We start from the raw sequence: 23,165 nt of genomic DNA, 5'->3' as shown, positions 1-23,165 counted from the left end.
CCACTTGCAAGGCAAGTGGCCTAATCTCTGTATCTACAGTCCAACTGAGTTTGTTTTTAATCTTTGTTGGATTTAGAAACATTTAGTATATCTAGCCTTGTAGAATTTGAATTTCAAAAATGATATTCAAATATTACAAAGTTAGGACATTCAGCAGTACTGACAACCTTTATTTTTAATTTAATTCTTTTTCTTTTTTCTTTTTTGGGTCATACCCGCTGATGCTCAAGGGTAATTTCATGCTCTACACTCAGGAATTACTCCTTGTGGTGCTCGGGGGACCATATGTGATGCTGGGGATCGAACCCTGGTGGTCCATATGGAAGGCAAGCGCTCTACCTCCTGTACTGTTGCTCTGGCCATACTGACAGTGTTTATTGACAGTAAAATTTTATTCTTCTCATGTGTATGTGTTAGCAATTGAATGGACCAACTTTTTTAGTAATAATGATATTCTTAAAATATAACCAAAGTGGAATTGCATTTTGTCATCAGATGTTTCACTATACTTTTGGTCTAAAACTTAAGTCATAAAGATTAAAATAGGTGATAGCATTTGATGAAAATTTTTTTCCCTTCAAAGTTCTTGGGAAATGAAATATTGAGATTCACTTTCTGTAAATTGGCTATTGTTTTCTGTGGGACACAAGGGAGTCTCACAGCTTATCTACTTTCATGAATCTTTTGTATGTACTGTTCCAGGCCAGGAGAATTAAGAGCTCTCCAACATCCATCTTTCCCTATAATCTTAGTAGGTGTGACATAATTTTTTGAAAATTTAGGGGGGCATTCTCCTTAAATATGCATGGTGTTTCTAAGTAACAGACTCATATATTAGGAAAAAACAGATCTTGAAAGTATAAGCAGAATCCACTTATCCGTATCAAACATTTAATTGATGCAATTAAGTTTTACGTAGTGAAAGTAAAATTTTCCTTGACCACTTATGCAGTACCACAAAAACCAACAGTTCAGTATTTGTTCTTAATTCTAGATCTCTGCCAGCAGCATATTCATTCCTAATTCTACACTATGTTCAACCTTAATTTAGAAATGGAATACCCATTTCTAAAGTATTATGTCTATAGCAATTTTATTAGAGTGAAAGAATTGATTTTTTAAAACAGCTCAAGTAAATTACTGTGAGGAACCAATGGATATTTGTTGTAATCATTAGTACTGAGATGAAATTGGTATCACAAATCATATGTGATTTTCAATCTCATTACTTATTCCCTCTTTTTGATAATTTATTTTAAATTAGAATATATTTTTATATTGCCTTGATGAGTGATCCGTCTTTTAAAAATTTAACTTATTTTTACCTATATGTATATATATGATTATTTGCATATATATAGTTTAATACAAAGAGATTGGCATTACCCACTAAATTGTTGAAAATGAAGAAATGTTTCTTTGATTAAGCAACAAAATTCCTATTTTGATGAGAGAAATTTTGTATTCCAACTTCTTAAATTCTCAAGTATACATTATATGCTACCAGTAATAAAAAATACTTCATGATGAAATAGACTAATGAGCAAACCTGAATTCTAGTTCTATCTGTGAAATAATGGTCTCATCTGAACTATAAATCTTCCAACTTGTATCTAAATCTTCAATTTTATAAGTCTATAACCAATTTTATTTATTAGTAATACCTTAGGAATTATAATCAGCAACTAACTCAACCATCTTTCTGAAATATTTTTCAAAATTCTGTAAATAAAACTTATATAATATGTGAAAGATTGTTATAACCCTAATAAATCCAAAAGTCTTCAATTTATGACCCTGATAAATTGAGAGAAAAGAATTGAGAAAACATGTGAATGCATCTAGCACAGCATTAGATGTTAAATTTTTTGTTCTTTCTCAGCTAATCTTCAATGACTAACTGTTCTTCATGATTTTCTGGTTTTAAATAAGAATAATTTTTTCCATTACTTAGAATGGTATTTTTCAGCTGTTAGACATACAGATATATAGTTTCCTTTTACTTAAAGTTCTCAAGATTTGGAGTCAGAAAACCTGAGGTTGAATCCTCTCTGTCTAATTCGTTCATTGTGAAACTTGGGCCCAAGTCAGATGTTAGTGGTTTCATTTGTGAAGTGTATATAATAAACATTTTTGGAAGTTTTGACAATTTAAATGCGGTGATGCATTTCATTTAAAGTTGTTGGTATAAAGTCTGAAAAGGATTAATGATCTAATGATTAGACTCAGTAATTGTTAGAATTTCTGGAGAATAATGAAACATTAAAACATTAAAATATTTTTGTGAAACATTAAAATATTTAACCCCCCTGCCCCGTCAATTTGGGTAGTCATATTATTTCCTCAGTTAATTATCCCTGAATAAGATTGTGATATATAAGAAGTGATAGGATATATTGATAAGGATATTCCTATAAAAGAATTAGGGACAAAGTAGATCATCTTAGAATATATAATCAAAGCATACACGTGTTAAATTTTTAATTATCAATGCAAGAACAGTGACTCGTTCCTCTTAAGAGTTGCATCATCATTTAGGTTTTGTATAAATAATGATTGGGAAAAAGATAATTCTGACTCAACCTAACTAAATCAGTAATCTTGCACTTTTTTTACTGTATCTTCACAAGTTTTTCCCCATGATAGTCTACTTTAGTTACTTTGATGTACATCTATATGATATTGCCTTGTAATGGAACAGAAATGTTTATACTTTTGAGAATAATTTGAATATTAATGTATGAAATTTGTATGCTTTAACTTCACTTATTTGATGGCAGAAATAGAGTTGAATGTGACTGAAACTTTTTGTAGACTCAAGTCTGTCATAAGAATGTGAGGGTATGTTATACTTTAGATGCATTTTATTTGAAATCACTTTGTTAGTCTAGAAACATAAAAATCCATTATACATAAAACCCAACTGAAAATCATGCTTGGTTCATTGGCCCAATAATACAAAGATTATTCCAGATCTTGCCAAGTTTTACCCAAGTGGGCAGTTGTGACAAAGAAAATGTTTTTATCCTACCATATCCTATAAAACTGATTTAAGAGATTGTAATGTTTCCTTCTTTTTAGTTTTTGATTTTTGTGTTACTGAGTTACTGAACTTGCAAGACAAACTTTAAAAACCAATATATTGGTTTAAAAAACAATATACTGTAAAATATTTAAATTCAATATAAAGGAAGATCTTTGCAAATTTCGTTCTCATTTTCTTCACTTAGTGATTCAACTTGGGTTATGTGCTCTCAGTTTTACTATTGGTTTTAGACTAATGAACAAGGTAAACATAGTTCCTACTTTTGTAGAGCTCGCAATCAATAAATGTTTGAATGCATTTATAGCTTGGTGGGTTAATGGATATATTATTTAACATCATGCCCTTCAAGACCTTCAATACCGATGTGTAGAAAAACATAGAAAAAAGATCTTTTACTACTTTACAGTTGTCTGTTACCTTTAAAGTGTATATAAGTAGAACACTGATTATGGTCTTAAAGTATAGATTTGATATGTAAAATAGTAAAATTACTTCATGTAGAAAAGGCAAATTTGGGGTTAATAATGAGTAATCCAGTAGTCCAAGAATGAGTTACAATTGACTTTAGTGCTAGAAAAATTAAATGTGGTTTTGGAGTAGTTGAAGGATTGAGCCATAAATTTTTTTTATTGTTTTTGTATCAGATGCAGTATTAAACCTTTATTCATGTGTTTTCTCACTTGTGACATATAGTATATGGTGATTCTCCTTTTCACAGATAGAGAATAGAGTTTTAAGTAATTGGTTTACCTAAGGTCCTTCACAAAACTGGTAAATGTCATATCTGGTATTTTAGTCCAGTTCTGACTCCAGATAAAATAAAATACAACTCTGTATCTTAACATCTCATTAAGTCTTTATAAAAAAATGTCCTTTATATTATGTTGATAATATAAGAAACTAGTAGGTATCTATTCTCATTTAGACATTGATAACCAAATTGAATCATTTCATAAACTTTTAAGTATCTTAAATGTTTTTATGCTATCATAGTTTATACCCAGGAGCATTTTAACATTTAACTTAAAGGGTCCTTAGACATACTACTTCAGTACAAACTAGTAGGAATTGAGATAAATTGAGTTTATGCACTGGCTTTTAGGAGAATTATTTAATAATATAGATTTTCTAATGTAGATTGCAGAATAGTAATCACCTTGTCTTCATGTATACTGCCAGATGCTTATTGGTGAAGAAATTGAGTATGTAGACAGCTGGTTTTACTATTTCGTCAGTGAATTAATAAGTATCATTTTTGCATATCATAAGATAGCCTGGGTGTTTCTTTAAAAAAAATTTAAAAGTTTATAGACTTTAAAAATATTAAAAAGCTATTTTAAATGAAATCTTAAAATTAATGTATTTTTATTTTAGCACTTTTCCAGGTATTAACTCCTGGCTCTCGAGAATTTGAAGATGTCTTAAATATTCTGCATTCATCTTACCTTGAACCAACCTCTATAACAAATTTTAACTACAAATATGCTTGCTTGGTACACAATGAACTTTTGGAAAAGGAGGTATGTTTTAAGTTGTACCCATTAATGAGATTCTTCAGAATCCAGTTTCTAGCATGGAATGTGCTTTTTCCTTTTCTGAAAAAATGCCATTAGTTTTTAGGGAAGCCAAATTATAGAAGGGAAAACAAGTTTTCGAATGACAATATCTTCCCTTCCTCCAGCTCAAACATTGTTGATATACCCCTACATTTAGTTGCTCTATTAAATTGATACATAATTATGTAAATTCTTTTACTAAAACTGAATTTTAAACCGAAGAGGTAGTTCTAAGATTTAATATTGCCTTGCAAGTTGCCTATTGCTTTGCAAATTGCCTTCCACATGGTCAACTTGATGGATCCCCAGCACCACATATGGTCCCAAAAACATAGCCAGGAGTGATCCCCAAATGTAAGCCCTGAGCACTGCTGAATATGGCCCTCAAGATAATAATAATCTTACTATAGGAATGATTTATTGCATAATGACTTAATTGTAAAATCGTAGCAAGACTTTCTGGTTTATTGAGTACATGCTAATTGAATGGAAACAATGCAATTAAGTTGGAAGATTAATCAAATGCATGCTTTATAATATGCATTGCTCTTTTCCAATTATTGCCTTGTTGATGAATTACCTTAATGTGACCAGTAGAAGTTCTCAGAAAACATAAAGGGGAATGGCTGAGTATTTTATATAGTAAATTTAAATTTTATATACAAATTAGACAACTCTTTGGGTGCTGATTTAGGCAAAGCATGTGTAAACGGAATAGAAATAAGATACTTTAAAATATTTGATATTTTGGACTAGGATACTAGTTTCAGTGATAGAGCAAATGCCTTATGTATGTCTGAATTTAGTTACTGGCACTGCGTGCCACCCTCTACTCATACTTTTGGCTTGGGTCTCCATTGGGAATGCCCCTATTTTTGTAAATAACGCTTTGCAATGTTGGCTATTTATGTTGCATTCTAGTGGACATAGAATACAATTGATTTTATACTTTTGTAATTTGTTCTAGTGCTATAAGAATTTAACTTTGAAAGGATCTCTAAAGTGGATGAATGTTACTGACATACAGAGTAGTTCATGTATTTTCATGTCATTTCATAGTTTCATAGCAGGTTGTTAATTTTGGAGGGAGATGAAGGGAGTTGTGCCACATTTATCACAACTCAGGTGCTCAGGAGCTACTTCTGGTTCTGTGCTCAAGGAAACGGGGATCAGATCTGGGGTTGGCAGGACCAGTGCCTCAACTCTTGTATTATCTCTCCAGCCTGAGTAGTTAATTTTATATGAGAATCTAATTATTAGAGCACAGTACTGACCCGAATTCTGCATGTAAATCTAGTAGTTACGGGCTCCATGTTTTGAATATATTTATTTGTATCTAAGAGTGATAATCATTAGTTTAGGGTGATACACAGTTCAGATATGTAAGACCAAGTCGCTCTTCTATCCTGAAAGTATGGTTGAGCATGTATTGTTACTAAGTATACTTGGCATTAAGAATAGAGTTAAGAGCCGGAGAATTAATACAGGGATAAGACTTTTGCCTTGCAAGCATTTGACTCTGGTTAGATCTCCAGCACTACATATAGTCCTTTCAGCACAACCAGGAGTAATCAATGAGCACTGTCAAGTATTGCCAATTTATTTTCCCCTCTCCTTTCCCCTTCCACCCCCTAAAGAAACTAAGGCATGTATTATATGGGAGAATTTGGCGGTGGTAAAATTTTAATAAAAATGTACTTAAAATTGATAAACACTGGGTGCTAAAGGGCATGACCCAATTTTAACGGGAAAATAGAAGCAGAGTCTATAGGAAGAGGAAAAAACTGTTTTGGTCTAGAATATTTTGGAAATAAAATTTCTGGAAAAAAATTTTTTTTTTACTTTTTGATGCTGTGATGCTCAAGGGTTACTCCTGGCTCTGTGCTTAGGAATTACTTCTGCTGGTGCTTGAGGGGACCCTATGGGATGGCAGGGGTCATGTTGGTCTTCCTCGTGCAAGGCAAATACCCTACCCACTGTACTATCGCTTCAGCTCCCTCTGCAATTAAGTTTAAACTTTAAGAAACTGTAATTGCATGCTAAGGAGTTGATACAGATTTAATTTCTTTTAGTTTACAGAAAAGCGAAGAGAACTGAAATTTGATGGTCGTTTAGATAAAGAACTTTCAGAATCCTATGCATTTCTCATGGTTGATCGATATCAGGTGAGTGAAATCCATTTTATAGTGACATTTAAAGCTTTCTGTGAGGCCTCATACCTGATTCCCGACTTAAAAAAACATGCAATTTGACGATTTTTTATTCTAAGTCACAAATTTTTCAATTAACAGTGTAAGATAAATATAACCTTTCCTTTATTGAAAGTGAAAGAAATTATTTGGGCAAGGTATCTTTTATAATTTATTAATTAGAATTTTGTTTTAATTTTATTTGTGGCACCATGACTTGCAGTACTATTAATGGTAGTTTCATGCATATAATGTTCCAACACTACACCTTCCACCAGACATCTGTTTCCCTCTCTACCCTTATTTGATTTGTTTTTTAAAAAAATCTGTTCATTGCTTATTTTCTTTTTTTAGAATGTGCTTGATATTGACAATGAATAATTTTTCTTTCCATGGATTATCTTGCATACTTGAGTTGGGTTTTGTTGTGGGGGTTGTGGGGTGCTGTTGGGACTACACCTAACAATATTCAGGGACTGTTTCTGCCTCTTGATCAGTAATTACCTAGTGTTTCAGGTGTCATATTTGGTTTCAGAGGTTGGCTGCATGCAATGCAAGTGCCTACCTTGTACTATCTCATGCCCTGCATATTTATATCATACCTACCTTATACTATCTCCTGCCCTCTATATTTATCATATTCTTTTGTCCTTTAAAGATGTTTAGATGGGATTACTTTGTCTCAAAATATTTTTGTGTGGTTGGGAAAATAGCTTAGAGGAAGAGAGCAAATGCTTTGCCATTTTAAGAGTTCTAGTTCAGTCTCTGATACTGCATGGTCATTTGAGCACTGCTGTTACCCAAAAAAGCAAAATAAATAAGTGAATAATTTCCTGGTTCCATGTTTTTCTACAAGAAACATCTGTAAATGTGAATGGCAAGTATTCCAAATATATATTTGATCTAGCGTAAACAAAAATGAATTCCATGTATGATTACACTGGAAGTATAAGTCAGTTTTCATATTGCTATTTAGTTATGATCTGGCATAGAAATAAGATTTCTGTGATAGAGATAATGCATAGTTTAGAAGCTTAGGTTTTATTTAAAAACAGATTAAATATTTTCTTTATTGTTAATGTATTATAATTGTAAAATACAGTGTTTCTTTATTTAGGTTCAAAGTGTGTGTGAAAAAGGATTACAAGTGGGCCAGTCCAAAATAACAATTCTTGGCAATCCTTCCATGGGTAATCTTTTTTTTTTTTCTTTTTCTCGTTCTACATTAAGTTGTCATTTAAAACTATATAATCTGATTTCGGTATAGTTCTTATGAGTGAGTTCATATATTTTTTCAGGTTGCCAAAAATGAGACTAATTTCAGCTTCTAGATTTTAAAAGTTTCTCTAGCATTTGATTCTGATTTTGCATTCTTCAAATTGATCAAAAATACTTTTTCTTAAAAATGTCTACTGTATTCCTAGAGAATTTGAAATTTTTGATTAGTGCATGTTTTTTTTCAGTTTTTATCAATTTTTAAAAATAGCTGTTTTCCCATCCTTAAATTTTTAATGACACATTTTTCTTATTAGGCTAAACATTTGAATTTTTTTAGTACTTGTGTCCTCTTTACTAAAATTCTTAAAATTTTTTTCTTCTTTGCTAGGTGTTTATCTTTCTAGATATGCTGATTTATTACAAGCTAATCCTTTGGAAGCTGGGACAATGGGTGATGTTGTTATTTTTAAAATAATGAAGGTAATATCACCATTCATATTATATCAAAGATGAAAATTGGTTTGAATTTTAGTTGACACTAAGCTTTCATTAAATTACGATTAATTTTTTCTAGTGTTTTAGAATAAAGATGCTTTTGAAATTGGTTTGCAATCTTTGATCTAAGACTTTTTCTTTCCAAAGAGAATTTTCTATGAAAAGAGGATAGTATTTTGGTAATGTCCTTTAAGCTAGTGAAAAGTATTGTGAATAAAAGTATTGTAAATAAAATTTTATTTGCTTATTATAAAAAATTTTCTCATAGATTTTTTCTTTCTATTTCACTACTGATAAGAAGTTTGGGGTGTTACTTAATTAACTGATAAAGAAAAACTTAATGGTGTTTTTTTTATTTGAAGAAATACTCTATCAGACTTTGATATAGTCAGTAGTTAAATTTAGGTTGACTTAAAAGGTTTTTGTAATTACAGGGTAAAATAAAGAGTATTTATGATCCCATGGGTGTAAAAAATTTGGAATCTATGTTAAGTAAAAGTGCTTTGGACCCAACACCAAAACATGAATGCCACATGTCGAAAAATGCCAATAGAATAACATCACTTTTGGCTTATAGAGCCTATGAGCTTACTCAGGTATGTTGCTGAGTCTATTCTAGAATTGTGTGCACATATCTGTTGGTAACCAAATACTTTAAAATGTATCTCCCTTTCAACTCTTGCTATCACCATATCTCTCTTGACTCTGGATTTTGCTTGTCGTTGCCACTCTCACAGTAATCTCTCCTTTCTATTTGGTCGTTGTTTCCAGTGTTTTATAGTTGACTCCTCAAACTTACAGAGAAATAATCAGATTCCTTTGCCAGTCACTCTCTGTAGACTGTGAATTCTAGCCTCTTCTATTATATATTTTTTATTCACTGTTGACCCTAATATGCCTGTTCTCTTCTTTTGTGAGGTGGGGGTAGGAGGGGCAATACTTGGTGATGCTCAGGGCTTACTCCTGTCTCTGCACTCAGGGGCACTCCAGGCAGATTCAGTTCAGGGGACCATATCTGCTGCCAGGGATCAAATTTGGGTCAGCCATGCACAAGGCAAGCACCATACCTGCTATATTATTGCTCCAGCCCCTAACATACCTCATTTTGAAGTTTTGGTAAGACCCTGGCCTAGAAAGATCTCTGATGATCTACTACTACTAATCCTTCAATAAAAAGTTGTAACCCCCATATGAAATAAAATATGGAGTAATTTATTCATCTTTTTTCCTATTAACTTTTGGTGTTTTGCTCTTGGTCCTCATCTGGCTGTGTTCAGGATTTACTCCTGGTTCTGTGTTTAAGGATCACTCCTGGCAGTGCCTAGGTTATTACATGGTGCTGAGGATTGAATTTGGGTCAGCCACATGCAAAGCTTACCCATTGTATTATTCTCTCTCTGGTCTGTGACTTAACGGATTTTTACCCCTAGATTTTTTTTGTTTATGTAGTATATCAACCACTTGATATTTTAATTTCCTTTTTTTTTTTTTTTTTTTGCTTTTTGGGTCACATCTGGCAATGCACAGGGGTTACTGCTGGCTCTGCACTCAGAAATCACCCCTTCCGGTGCTCAGAGGACCATATGAGATGCTGGGAATCAGATCGGGTCAGCCGTGTGCCAGGCAAACGCCCTACCCGCTGTACTATTGCTCCAGCCCCCAATTTCCAATTTTTTTATTAGTGAAACACCGTAACACCATGTGGTACAGTTGTAGACTTAGAAACTTTTGTGCTTGCATTTCAGTTATACAATGATCGAGTACCTATCCCTCCACCAGTGCCCATTCTCCACCACCAATGATCCCAGCATCCCTCCTACCACCCCCACCCAGTCCCCTCCACCCCACCTTGCCTCTGTGGCAGGGCTTTCCTTTTTGCTCTCTCTCTCTCTCTCTCCCTTTGGGTGTTGTGATTTGCAGTAGAGGTATTGAGTGGCCATCGTGTTCGGTCTATAGTCTACTCAGCCCGCATCTCCCATCCTGAGCGGATCCTCCAGACCCCCGTTACTTGGTGTTCCTTTCTCTATTTAGGCTGCCCTTTCCCCCAGCATGTGTGGCTGGCTTCCATGCCATGGAACAAACCTCCTGGTACTTATCTTGACTATTCTTGGGTATTAGTCTCCCATTCTGTTACTCTATATTTCAAAGATGAGTGCAGTCTTTCTATGTCTGTCCCTCTCTTTCTGACTCATTTCACTTAGCATGATACTTTCCATGTTGATCCACTTGTATGCAAATTTCATGACTTCATCTTTTTTAACTGCTACATAGTATTCCATTTTATAGATGTGCCAAAGTCTTTTTAACCAATCACTGTTCTCAGGCACTAGGTTTTTTTTCCAGATTCTGGCTATTGTAAACAGTGCTGCAGTGAACATACAAGTGCAGATGTCATTTCAACTATACTTTTTTGGCTCTCTGGGATATATTCCCAGAAGTGGTATTGCTGGGTCAAATGGGAGCTCAATTTCTAATTTTTTGAGAAGTGTCCATACTGTTTTCCAAAAGGGCTGAACCAGTCAGCATTCCCACCAGCAATGAAGGAGGATCCCTTTCTCTCCACATCCACGCCAACACCGGAACAACTTGATATTTTCTGTCTTAACATTTGTCTAAGATGCAAACTCAGAGTTAAGTTTGCTATTATTGCTTTACCTGCCCCCTTTTCTTTTGTTTTTATGACCTGGCTTGGTTGCATGCACCAAGAATCCCAAAGAACAGTGTTGCTGGGATCTCAGTTGGTATATGGAGCAGTGTTGGGGATAGAATTTGAAGCTTCACCCTTACAAGACTGCCATTCTACTACTGAACCATTCCCTTAGCTCTGAGTTAATTATTTAAGCTTTATTCAGATACTGATTACACATTAAACATACTTTGAAGTATATTAATTCACAAACTTTATATGATGTTTCACTATAATAGAATACTGTTATTCTTTCTAACATGTGAAAACCATACAGTTGGCCCTAGAAAAGCATGGGCTCATTGATCTCCCTTGCCTTCAGTAGAAAATTGGTCATGGGTATCTATCTGAAGGTTCCACATAAATGGATTTACTCAACTAATATGTAGGTGGGTTTAATCTACAAATGCCGGTAAGCATTTGCATGGTCCTTTAGAGTTCAAGCCTATGTTCAAGAGCTCTTGTTGTTCAGAAGTAGATCATATATATATATATATATATATATATGTGTGTGTGTGTGTGTACACACACCATATATCTCCCAATGGAGTGTATGTGAGTAATGGTGCAAACCTCTGAAAGAGTTCTTTTTTTTTTTAATGTTTACGTTTATTTAACATAACAATTCATTTTTGCTCTTTTTTCTATATTTTTCTCTTCTACTATCTTTCTCCTTAAATTTTCCCTCTCATTGTTGATGCTGCAGATGCCTGGAATTCAAAAACATATTTGGCTTTGACACTTGTACATGGTTGTGGTACTCACACATTGTGGTTGTAGTGCTCACAGATATTTTCAAAAAGTCACTTTCTGGCCTTGGAGCTCGCTTATATTTTTAGGTGTTGTGCTCTTTAGGAATCACACCCCTTTATGTTCCTTATATCCCACTGTGATACCCACAAAGGTCACTTGTAGCACTGACTACAACATACAGGCACAAACTTTCTAGGATTACAATTTAGTAGGAAATTGGTCATGGGTATCCATTTGCAGGTTCCACGTATATGGAACCAGGGATTTGAATTCATGAGTATAGACTTGTAAGGCAGTCATTAAGCCCTTGCACTGTTCTTCCTGGCCTCTTGCTAATTTTGCTTATTTCTTTACATTTCTGAGGTGGGGAAGTACTCCTCATAGGCTAATGTCAGCAATTTTCATTACTGACAGGGGATTCATACCTGTTGGGTTCGGGAGAACTTATGGTCTCAGGGATCTAATTTCATTTTTTCACATCAAAGCACATACTCCAGCTCGTTGAGCAGTTTCCTAGGCCTGCTCATTTCTTTTTTCTTCGTGGGTAACACCTACTGTTGGGGGCTTAGGCAAAATTATATATTATCAGTGTCATCTGAATAATTGATTACTTTTTCGACAGTAGTAGTACTGGTAACTAATAGTTACGGATCTTTCTCACAGAACTTATAAACTGACTTGATGCTTCCCAAAATTTTCAGGCATTTTTAGAGAAACAACATTTTGAAATCAATAGTTTTCCAAGGGAATGGATTTTGAAGGACAATGCTCTTCAGTAACTCCACATACAAGTGATTTTTAAAATGAATATCACTTACCAGAAGTCGTAAAACCCTAATCTAATGAATGTTATGAATAGCTAAAGGAGAGAAGCAATATGGATGTTATAAAAGAAGTGAGCTGGCTACCCTTGTCACCTATGTTTCTAATCCTTTAATACCTCCTTTTTGCTGCTTTGCTACAGTTGGAGTTAAGAATTTTTCGTTTGACTTAATGGGTATGAGATTGTGAATTAGAATGTATCTAATATTTTCATATTTTATTTAAGTTTTGGGGCCATACCCAGCAGTACTCAGGTCTTACTCCTGGCTTTGTGCTCAGGATTATTTCTGGTGCTGCTCAGGGGACCACATGTGGTCTAGGGATTGAACCAAGGATTAACCAACCATACCTTACCCTTTATACTGTCTCTCTGACCTTGTATCTAGTATTTTACTTTTGGTATCAAATTGACTTTTCTGAGCTGACCCTCATAATTTAGCCTCCTTTAAAAAAAACTTTTTTTTTTGCTTTTTGGGTCACACCCAGCGATGCTCAGGGGTTACTCCTGGTTTTGCACTCAGGAATTACTCCTGGCAGTGCTTGGGGGACCATATGGGACGCCGGGGATCGAACCCGGGTCGGCCGCGTGCAAGGCAAACGCCCTACCCGCTGTGCTATCGCTCCAGCCCCCCAAAAAACATTTTTAATGAGGAAATTTGGTGAACATTTTTAGTGGTTAACTATTGAAAAATACACTTTGGAATATGATACCTGTTAGTACCTTAGCATTTATTTAAATTCAGAAAGAAAATATTTTGTTGGAAAGCAAATTAAAGTACTAATACTATAGTTAAATTAACAAGTATTGCTTATTTTCTGTTAGGGGTTAGGGAACTTAGATAGTATCATTTCTAAAATATTAGCAGATAAATGTGATTCTACTCTACTTTTTCAAATAATTGGGGAGGGGGAAGGGCTTCCCTGGCACTGCTTTGAGCCTGGAAATCACTCCCTGTGGATGCCTGGGGAATTGGAGGAGCACTACCAGGGCCATTCCTGCATTTAGGAGCCACCATTGTTACACCTAGATGTGTGTGTGTGTGTGGGGGGGGGGGGTAGGGGGAGTGATATGGGGCATTGGGAGATGTAAAGACAGGAAGCAAGAATAAGACAAGTCCCCAGGGTCAAATTGGGTATCAAGCCCCTTCTCTGTACATCATGACTTCTTACAGAATTTTATTTTGCATTTTCTTATTTTTAGTATTATTTTTATGAGTATGGCTTTGATGAGTTAAAGAGAAGACCAAGACATGTGTGTCCATATGCAGTTGTGTCTTTTACTTACAAAGATGATATGCAGTCTCTGAAGTTTGTATCTTCAAGGTAAGACTTTTGAGTCTTAAACATTGAGAATTACATTCTCATTACATCAAAAATTATGGTATTAGATTACATATCATGCACTTCTGAGTTAGGAGAGGCATTTATTTCTGTCTCATCTTTTCCTTGCCTTGAAATTAATTAGATTCATGGGTGTTCATGATGACTGTTTTGACAGATATTTAAAGTAGGTAGAAATAGAAGTTTTGCATAGATGACCAAATGCAGTTTTTAAAAGACAAATTTTATTAGTTCTCTTGTAAATGAGAACCTTCCACAAAAGTTGCCTCATCTTTATATTAAACCAGTTAAATACTAAGAAGTCTAATAGCACGGTGCTATCTCTCTAGCACAGTGAGTATGACATTGGCCTTGCATGTGGCCAACCCAGGTTAGACCCAGGTTCGATTCCTCCTTTCCTCTGGGAGAGCCTGGCAAGCTACCAAGAGTATCCCACCCACGAGGCAGAGCCTGGCAAATTACCTGTGGCGTATTCAATATGCCAAAAACAGTAACAACAAATCTCACAATGGAGACTTTACTGGTGCCTGCTCGAGCAAATCGATGAACAGTTCTGCAGTAAATATTTAAAAATTAAATGTGATACATATTTAGCAATATAATTGCTTTAAAAAGCCATATTTCTTAAAATACTGATTTTTTGAGGTTGACCTCTTTGTTGATTTTTGAGATGAAATTTTTCTTTTCATTTAAGTAGCTGAGATCCAGTTCTTTATTTATATCTGTGAATATCGCTGAAAATCATTCACAGTCACAAGTACTTAATTCACATAATACATAGGGCTAACCTAAAAATAGTTCTGTTTTAGGATACCCCTGTATTTATGACCCCCGTGACATATTTACTAAAGAGTCACTGAGTTTTTGTTTTGGGACTATACCTACTAGTGCTTATGGGCTACTCTATGGTGCTAGGTAGGGTGTGGTATCAAAATAGGGCCTCCTGCTGCCAGGGAAATAGTACAGAGTAAGGTATTTAGCTTTCACACAGCTAACCCAGTTAGATGCATGTGGTCTTTTTTTTGCGTACCACCAGGAGTGATCTTTTAGCACAGAGCTATGAGTAAACCCTGAGCACAGGCAGGTATGGCCCAAAAACTAAACAAACAAAACCCGGGGCAGGAGGTATACAAAGATGTGTCAATCCCATTGAGTTACTTTGCCTTCAATTGTGATTTAAATTTAAATTTAAATTTTGTTTGTTTGTTTTGGGCCACACCCAGTTGTGCGTGGGGCTTACTTCTGACTCCACGTTCAGGGGTCTCTCCTGGCAGTACTTATAGGACCGTACATTGTGCTGGGGATTGAATCTGTGTTAGTTGTGTGTAAGGCAAGTAAAGTGCCCAACCAACTGTACTATCACTCTGGCCCCAACAAGTAATTCTTTTGTTCTACTTGAAGAAAGGATTTAATTATATAGTATGTCATTAAAAGTAGCATGTTAAGGGATGGGAGAGTTAGTACAGTGGTGGGGTGCTTGCCTGGTGACTGACCCAGGTTTGATTCCCAGCAGCCCAGATGGTCCCCCTAGCCCACCAGGAATAATCCCAGAGTACAGCTGAGTGTGCCCAAACATCAAAAACAAAGCAAAAGTTGCACACTATATCAATGTCTTGAATGTTTACTGTCATGTTATTTTCATTCAGTAATATTTTTCTTTTTTTCTAAAAATCTTATTTGTAGATCCAATAGCTTTAATGCAGATAGAAACACAGGTAAGATTTTTGTATTTGCTTCCTTAAGTTTTATAACAGAAATAATACAGATATATAGAAAATTGTAAAAAATATAAACGCGTGCAGAAGGGGCGACGTGTATGTGTTGTTCGAGGGCTCTCAAGGCGGCTCTCTCTCTCTCTCTCTCTCTCTCTCTCTCTCTCTCTCTCTCTTTCTCACTGTTCGAGTTCGGTGCTCTTGAGCCACTGTGTATGGACCAGATTTGGGATGGCTCCTCCTTGTGTTCTGCTTCTGCTTCTGTATGCTGTTGTGCTCTCTTCTGTCTGTCTCTCTATCTGTCTTTGTAGTCTCTCCTCTGGTCTCTTCCGACCTCTCTCTGTCTCTGTATCTTCTCCCCTGCTTCTGTGTCTTCTCTCCTGCTTCTTTGTCTTCTCTCCTGCTTGCTTCTATGTCTTCTCTCCCGTTTCTCTGTCTTCTCCCTTGCTTCTGTGTCTTCACGCCACTTCTGTGTCTTCTGCTTCTATGTGTTCTCTGCTTTTTCTATGTCTTCTCCCCTGCTCTGTGTCTTCTCTCCCGCTTCTGTTACGGTCTTAGTTATATAGCAGTCACATGGGGTGGTGACACAAAGGTGGGCTGAACATTAACAAATCAACAAAGAGGGGTAATACCACTTCTCCAGAAGATTAACAAAATCTCATCTAAAGAGATTACTCCAGATTACTTGGAGATCCGTTAAAGGGAGGGATCCCAGCCAGAGTTTGTCACTTTCTTTCCTCAGCTAGTAATCCACTTAAATAGTTATAGTAAATTTACTTATAATATTTCTAGCAATGTCATTCTGTATGAGCACAGTAAGATATATCAAACTTAAAAGTTGGTTCTTTCTGAGGACATTCACTATATATTCCAGACCACAGTCCTCAGGCCAGGTTAGTCTTCCTAACCCCAGCATGGTCCTAGTCTCGTCGTTACTTTTGGATCATGACAGCATTTGTCTATGACCATACTCTCAACTTATAGTTGAGTATTGTGGCACTTTGGCCTGGCCCATTTCAATGCAAGGGTAGCTCACAGCTTGCCCTGTGTTCATTCCGTCCCTCATTGGGACCCTGCTTTTGGTTTACTAAGAACTAAGGCAACTGAGTGGAGAAAGCAGATGCCCAGGAGTAAATATTATTGAAGTCAATCAACTCCCAAGTTACAAAGCATATTAACTATCTTCCTGTGTCCATACAGAAAGGACATTGCTTTAAGGTAAACTAAGTTCCCTGCAGCAAGGCTGAAAGGAAAAACCCAAAGTTATATTACAAAAAATGATTAATAAGTTAGGTGCTTTCGGTTTTTAAATGAATAAGAATGTACAGAGTAGAAAAAGAGGATAGGACCTTATGATGGATGATCAGTTTTTGATCATTTAAGTATACAGTCTCATTTGAGAAGCTGCTGCTATGAATAGAATAGTTTATTTTTTTAAGCACCTTAATTAAAAACATAAAAACATGTTTTATAACTCAACTTTTAAAAATACCAAGTTGTGGGGGCTGGAGCGATAGCACAGCGGGTAGGGCGTTTGCCTTGCACACGGCCGACCCGGGTTTGATTCCCAGCATCCCACATGGTCCCCTGAGCACCGCCAGGGGTAATTCCTGAGTGCAGAGCCAGGAGCAACCCCTGTGCATCGCCGGGTGTGACCCAGAAAGCAAAAAAAAACAAAAACAAAAACAAAAAAAACCCAAGTTGTGGGGCCGGAGCGATAGCACAGCGGGTAGGGCATTTGCCTTGCATGCGGTCGACCCGGGTTTGATCTTTGATCCCTGGCATCCCATATGGTCCCCCAAGCACTACCAGGAGCAATTCCTGAGTGCAAAGCCAGGAGTAACCCCTGAGCATCGCTGGGTGTGACCCCAAGAAGCAAATAATAATAATAAAAAAAAAATACCAAGTTGTTAAAGACTCTGGATTTTAAAAAGATAGAGCAATATTAGTATTTTTTTTGTCTTCAAGTTTTGTCACAGTGAAAAGAGAACTAGCTGGAAATATGAGCTATTGTGGGGGTTTGTGCAATTAGCAAGATTCACTGACTTCTTTTGGCGGAAATAAGAGATCAGTTTTCTGATATGAAAACAATTAGACAAGTTGATCATTCACTGCAGCTTGAATAATTTTATTGGGAAAAAATACCTACGGAACAAAATTTTTATAGTTTTAACTTTTGTTATTTTAATAGAAATACCAAGTTTTTAAAATTGTTATTCTCTTTAAATTGTAGATATCTTCCCAGTTATGTTTTGTAAACATACTTGATATTGGACTACATATACTTGATATTGAACTATATTATTATTTGTATTTAGATAAATTTAATTATACCTTGTGGAAAGGACAGCTTCTAAATAAAGGAAAGCTTTTATGTTATGTATTTCTGCGATCAGCTACTCGGGCATCTTTGCCTATCAAACTGTAAGTATGTTATATTTTGAAAAATTTGCCGCTAGTAGTTACCATTTAATTGTTTCTTTTTCTTTTTTTCCTAGTTTTTAGCTTTTTTTAAATTAATTTTTTGTATGTTATTTAAACACTGTGATTTACAAAGCTGTTCATAATACAATTGTTAAAGGCTTTTAATGTTCTTTTACCAGTCTCACCACCATAGTGATCTTCCCCCCCGACTATTGTACCCATTTTCCCAATCACCCCCCCAAACTTGCCCCCCTCAGCAGGCACACATGATTTGTTTTATATTGCTTGTTACAACCAAATGGCAAAAGGAATTATCAACAATATTTCAGTTAAAAAATTATGAAAATTATATCTCACCAGAGGGCCATCAAGTCTTTGAGGATTTACTAAGCTGTTTGTAGGACTGGAGCAATAGCACAGTGGGTAGGGCGTTTGCCTTGCACGCAGCCGATCCAGGTTCGAGTCCTTGGTCTCCATTAGAGAGCTCGACAAGCTACCGAGAGTATCCTGCCCACACGGCAGAGCTTGGCAAGCTACACGTGGCGTATTCAGTATGCCAAAAACAGTAACAACAAGTCTCACAATGGAGATGTGACTGGTGCCCGCTCGAGCAAATCGATAAGCAACAGGATGACAGTGACACAGTGCTACAGAGTTTAGATGGCTTCTATGTTATTTTTCCATCTAATTTAGTGTGCTCCTACTAGAATTTCAGTACAGTAGAATTTGTATGGTCCAGAGACTTCAGGGTCTATAGAACTGCGATGAGTCACAGATTGTTAATGGAGCTGTGGAGTGGGCCATTGGCATGGCAGAGCAGTGGGGCATGGGTGCAGTTGCTGGGGCTTTAGACAGGGCAAGTACAGGAGATAGATTTAAGAGTTTTCAGCTTGGAGATTGGAACATCCATGAAGTTTTTGTTCTGATGTATAAGAAGTTACTATAACCATTGGTTTGTCATTTAAAAGATTTATTTATTTTGGTTTTGGGGCCACATCTGGCTATGCTCAGGACTTGTTGCTGGTTCAGCTCTCATTGATCACTCCTGGTGGGCTCAGGGGACCATAAGGGGTGCTAGGGATCAAACCCAGGTCACATGAATAAAAGGCAAGTGCCTTACACACTGTAAGGCATTTCCTCCCTCCCTCCCCCCACCCCTTTTGGGCATCATGGTTTGCAGAACAGATAGAGGCCATCATATTTGCTCCTTTACCCACTTTCAATAGACATTTCCCATCCAGAGTGATCCCTTCCAACTTCATTGTCATAATAGTGCCTTCTGTATCCTAACTTCCCTTTCCTCCGGCCCTTGAGGCAGGCTTCCAACCATGGACCATTTGTCCTGACCCTTGTTTCTACTGCCCTTGGGTGTTAGTCTCATACTATGTTTTTTTTTTCCCCCTTCATATCCCACACATTAATGCAATCATTCTGTGTCTATTCTCCTTTTGATTTATTTCACTTAGCATGATATTCTCCATGTCCATTTTTAATTTTTTGCATTTATTTTTATTGATTTTAGTTCTGTGAAACCACCAATACTTTATTGGTGAGCTTCCATGCACCACACCCATCTCTTGTGATTGGTAAAATTGGCATATAGATTAGCTTCTGAAGCAAAGATAAAAACTTAATATTTCAGGCGATGTCTTCTGTCTACCTTTGTATATATCTGAACATCCCATATCAAATCCTTTTTAAAGAATGAAATGAATATTCTTTTTCATATATCCATGAATATTGCAATGTTAAAAATAAGGATTGGAAAACATGATTTTTTGATTTTCTTTTCAGTCCTGAGAAGCTTGATGTTGAAGCAGTTATGAGTATTGATCATCTGAAACAAAAAATTCCTCCTGCGCTATTTTACAAGGAAACATACTTACGTCCAAATGAAGGTAATTTAATTTTATTGAAATACATAAGAAGGATGGAGGATATGAATCAGTGATACGGCATCTCACTGTAGGCTTGCGGCTTTAGGTTTAATTCCTGGTACTGCAGAAACAAAAAATATAAGCAGGGGGAAATGTATATATGAAATCTATTTGAATATTTACTATGTATTTTTTTCTTTCACTAGTTTTGAAGAATGGAATGTATTGTAGCCTTTATGAAGTTGTAGAAAAGACAAGGTTTGGAAGTAACATGGAGAGTTTACTACAAAATCTGGAGAAAGAAAAACTTGTGAGTGAAGGATTTTTAAATGTTCCTCCTTAGAAGTATGCAGATTAGTAAATGTTGTTTCCTTTTTGCCACTAAAAGTACCATATGTTTTTCTGTCTTTGTTGTTACCACTTAAAAAGTATTTTCCTCTGAAGCCAGAGAAATATAATACAAGGCTTAAGGCCCTTGCCTTGCATGTAGCTGACTTCCATTCAGTCCCTGGTACCACAATACCAGGAGTCAATACCAGGAGTCAGTCATAAGCACTACTGGGTGTGATCCAAACCAAAAATAAATAATAAATGAATAAATGAAAACTATTTTACTGACCTCTGGCTTTTTAATTTGTTTGAGGGCCACATAACAATAGCTCAAGGGCTGTTTTCAGCACAATGCTTAGAGTTACTCCTTGTGGGAATTCAGGAAACAATGTGGTGCTGGGGGTGGTATCCAGGACTCCTGCATGCAGAGCTTCTGCTCTAGGCCTTTGAACTATCTCAGCCCTTTATTCTCTCTTTTTTTTTTTTAGCTCAATCACTAAGCTTTCTACAAACCAGTCTTTCCTATAAAGTATCTTTTAGTGTATTATGTGATTGTAATTGTCATATTCAAAAACATTTATTAGATATTACTATCTTATACAAACTATATATAGTTCAGTGAAGGGAAAAACAAAGATACACTTCAAGATTATATACAGTGATGAGTGTAGTAAAATAGAGGTTTGTTAGTTCCATTAGACACAGTGATGTGTTTCAAGATTCAGAAAGAACAAGGCACATGGGACTGGAGAGATAGTATAGCAGATAGATGCTTACCTTGTATGCAGCTGACCCAGATATTTGATCCCCAGCATCCCATCTGGTCCCCTGAGTACTGCCAGGATTAATTTTTGAGTGTAGAGCCAAAAGTAACCCCTGAGCATCACTGACTGTGTGCACCCACTCCATGCTCCCCTTCCCCTGAAAAGAAGAGAAGGCAACAGCAGGTAGGGGGTTTGCCTTTGTGTTCAATTCCCTGTATTATTTGGACCTCTCAGTCCACCAGGAGTGATCCCCAAGCACAGAGCCAGGAGTAAGCCCTAAGCATTGCTGGGTATGGCATAAAAACAAAAATATTAATATTAAAAAGGTTAGCTGGCTGGGCTATGCCTTGTTCTGTCATGTCACTCAGATAGCATTTAAGTGTTTCAAAGTTTGGACTTGATGCTAATGGGTTAAGAGAATGGGATGAAGTTTAAGTATATGCAACATGATCTGATCTGTGTTTTGATAGTTAACCTTTATTTCTCTGTGGAGAATAAGTTGAGTGGGGAAGGATGAGTTAGAAAATTATCACATTAGAGGTGGATGGGATATAAGAATTTTAAATTGATGATGAAAGAAGAAACTAGTTTAAGAGATCTACTAGGTAACAACAGGGAGCTCTTTGGCACTATTGCGGCAATATGGGAAGATGCCACCGTTGACAACATCGACCAGGAATACAATTGACTGGTTCAGCACCTCCATGACTGCTAGGAATGCCGAGAGTAAGAAAGCCACAAAAGACCGCCTATCTTCGGAAACTCTCAAGCTCATTTGCCAGTCTGGTTTGGCACGAGCCTCAGGCAATCATGAGCTAATGTCTGAGCTCGAAAAACTGTGCAGAGAAGTGATAAAGGAAGACCTCAAAGGGAGAAGAGCAACAGTGTTGGCTGATGCTGGCAGAAACTGGAAAAAAGTATTCCAACATGCACCTGTTTTTTGCCAACTACAAGACCAACATGACTGCCCTCTAACGTCCTGATGGATCTATTACATCTTCCAGAAGGGCAATGGAGAAGGTTATCTACGACCTCTACTCGGATCTCTTTGATATCCACGTCCACCTGCCCACATACCAAATTCGGCAGGATGGATATGTCATTCCCAGTGTTCTCCCTTCCGTCTTCAAGAGCGTTGGCAAAGTTGTTATGAAGACAAAGAACCTCCAGCTCTGGGCACATTTTTTCGACTCCACCATTATTCCTGCACGAACATACACCTAGAGACCTGGGCCATACAAATACAGGATGAGAATGCTATTTGGGTATCCCAAAGAGGAAAGATCTATGCTTGGAGTATCACATTTCACTCAAGTGAGAAGGAATCCAGAGTTCCGATCTCCGTCGAGGATCGAGAATCAGGGACACTGCCTCGTTTGCCAAGGCGTCGAAAATCAGATGGGCCGAACAAGTAATGCAACTTGGAGACGACTGCTGGACTAATGCTATTACCGACTGGATTCCACGGCATGTCAAAAGAACGCCTGGCCACCTACCTATGGGATGGTCAGACTTTTTCATCAAGACCTTGAACAAACGGTTTGATGCTACAGCAAGCAGATGCCATTGGGCCACACTAACACATGACACAGATGAATGGAGACATAGGCGCCTGCTCGAGCAAATTGATGAGCAAGGAGATGACAAGTGATATAAGACTATCTGATTTAGTAGATATTGCGTATGGATTAGGTTCAGGCATCAGAATGTGTGATAGGTTGAGGAATTAGTGTAAAATGAGTAAGTGTTGCTCATATGTACAGTGTAGCGGAAAGGAGGTGATCATAGAAGAAAGTGACAAAGCTTTTTGCTCTATAATGCTTTTTATTACAAATTTTTTAGCAGTTGTTTTTGGTTTCTGGGCCTCACCCAGTCAGGACCTTGGGGCTGCTCCCTGCACAAAGTTCAAGGGTCTGTACCATGCAGGGGTTCACTGAATATCTGCATGCAAA

At 36.6% G+C, this 23,165-nt stretch overlaps 1 protein-coding gene across 7 annotated transcripts in view; it reads left to right on the top strand.

Moving 5' to 3' along the window:
• Positions 1-23,165, top strand: part of TASOR (transcription activation suppressor) — a 67,777-nt gene that overhangs the window by 3,405 nt on the left and 41,207 nt on the right. For all 7 annotated transcript variants that reach the window (XM_055134521.1, XM_055134519.1, XM_055134520.1 and 4 more), the window contains exons 2-11: positions 4,421-4,566; positions 6,675-6,767; positions 7,909-7,981; positions 8,398-8,489; positions 8,939-9,100; positions 13,967-14,088; positions 15,790-15,821; positions 18,137-18,242; positions 20,037-20,140; positions 20,326-20,429. In XM_055134521.1, coding sequence (XP_054990496.1) covers positions 4,421-4,566; positions 6,675-6,767; positions 7,909-7,981; positions 8,398-8,489; positions 8,939-9,100; positions 13,967-14,088; positions 15,790-15,821; positions 18,137-18,242; positions 20,037-20,140; positions 20,326-20,429 — 1,034 coding nt within the window. The remainder of the gene's footprint in view (positions 1-4,420; positions 4,567-6,674; positions 6,768-7,908; positions 7,982-8,397; positions 8,490-8,938; positions 9,101-13,966; positions 14,089-15,789; positions 15,822-18,136; positions 18,243-20,036; positions 20,141-20,325; positions 20,430-23,165) is intronic.

The sequence above is a fragment of the Sorex araneus genome, chromosome 4 (genome assembly GCF_027595985.1).
Source record: "Sorex araneus isolate mSorAra2 chromosome 4, mSorAra2.pri, whole genome shotgun sequence".
Taxonomy (NCBI): domain Eukaryota; kingdom Metazoa; phylum Chordata; class Mammalia; order Eulipotyphla; family Soricidae; genus Sorex; species Sorex araneus.
The sequence above is the reverse complement of the archived record's forward strand: the minus strand, read 5'-3'. Positions and strand labels throughout refer to the sequence as shown.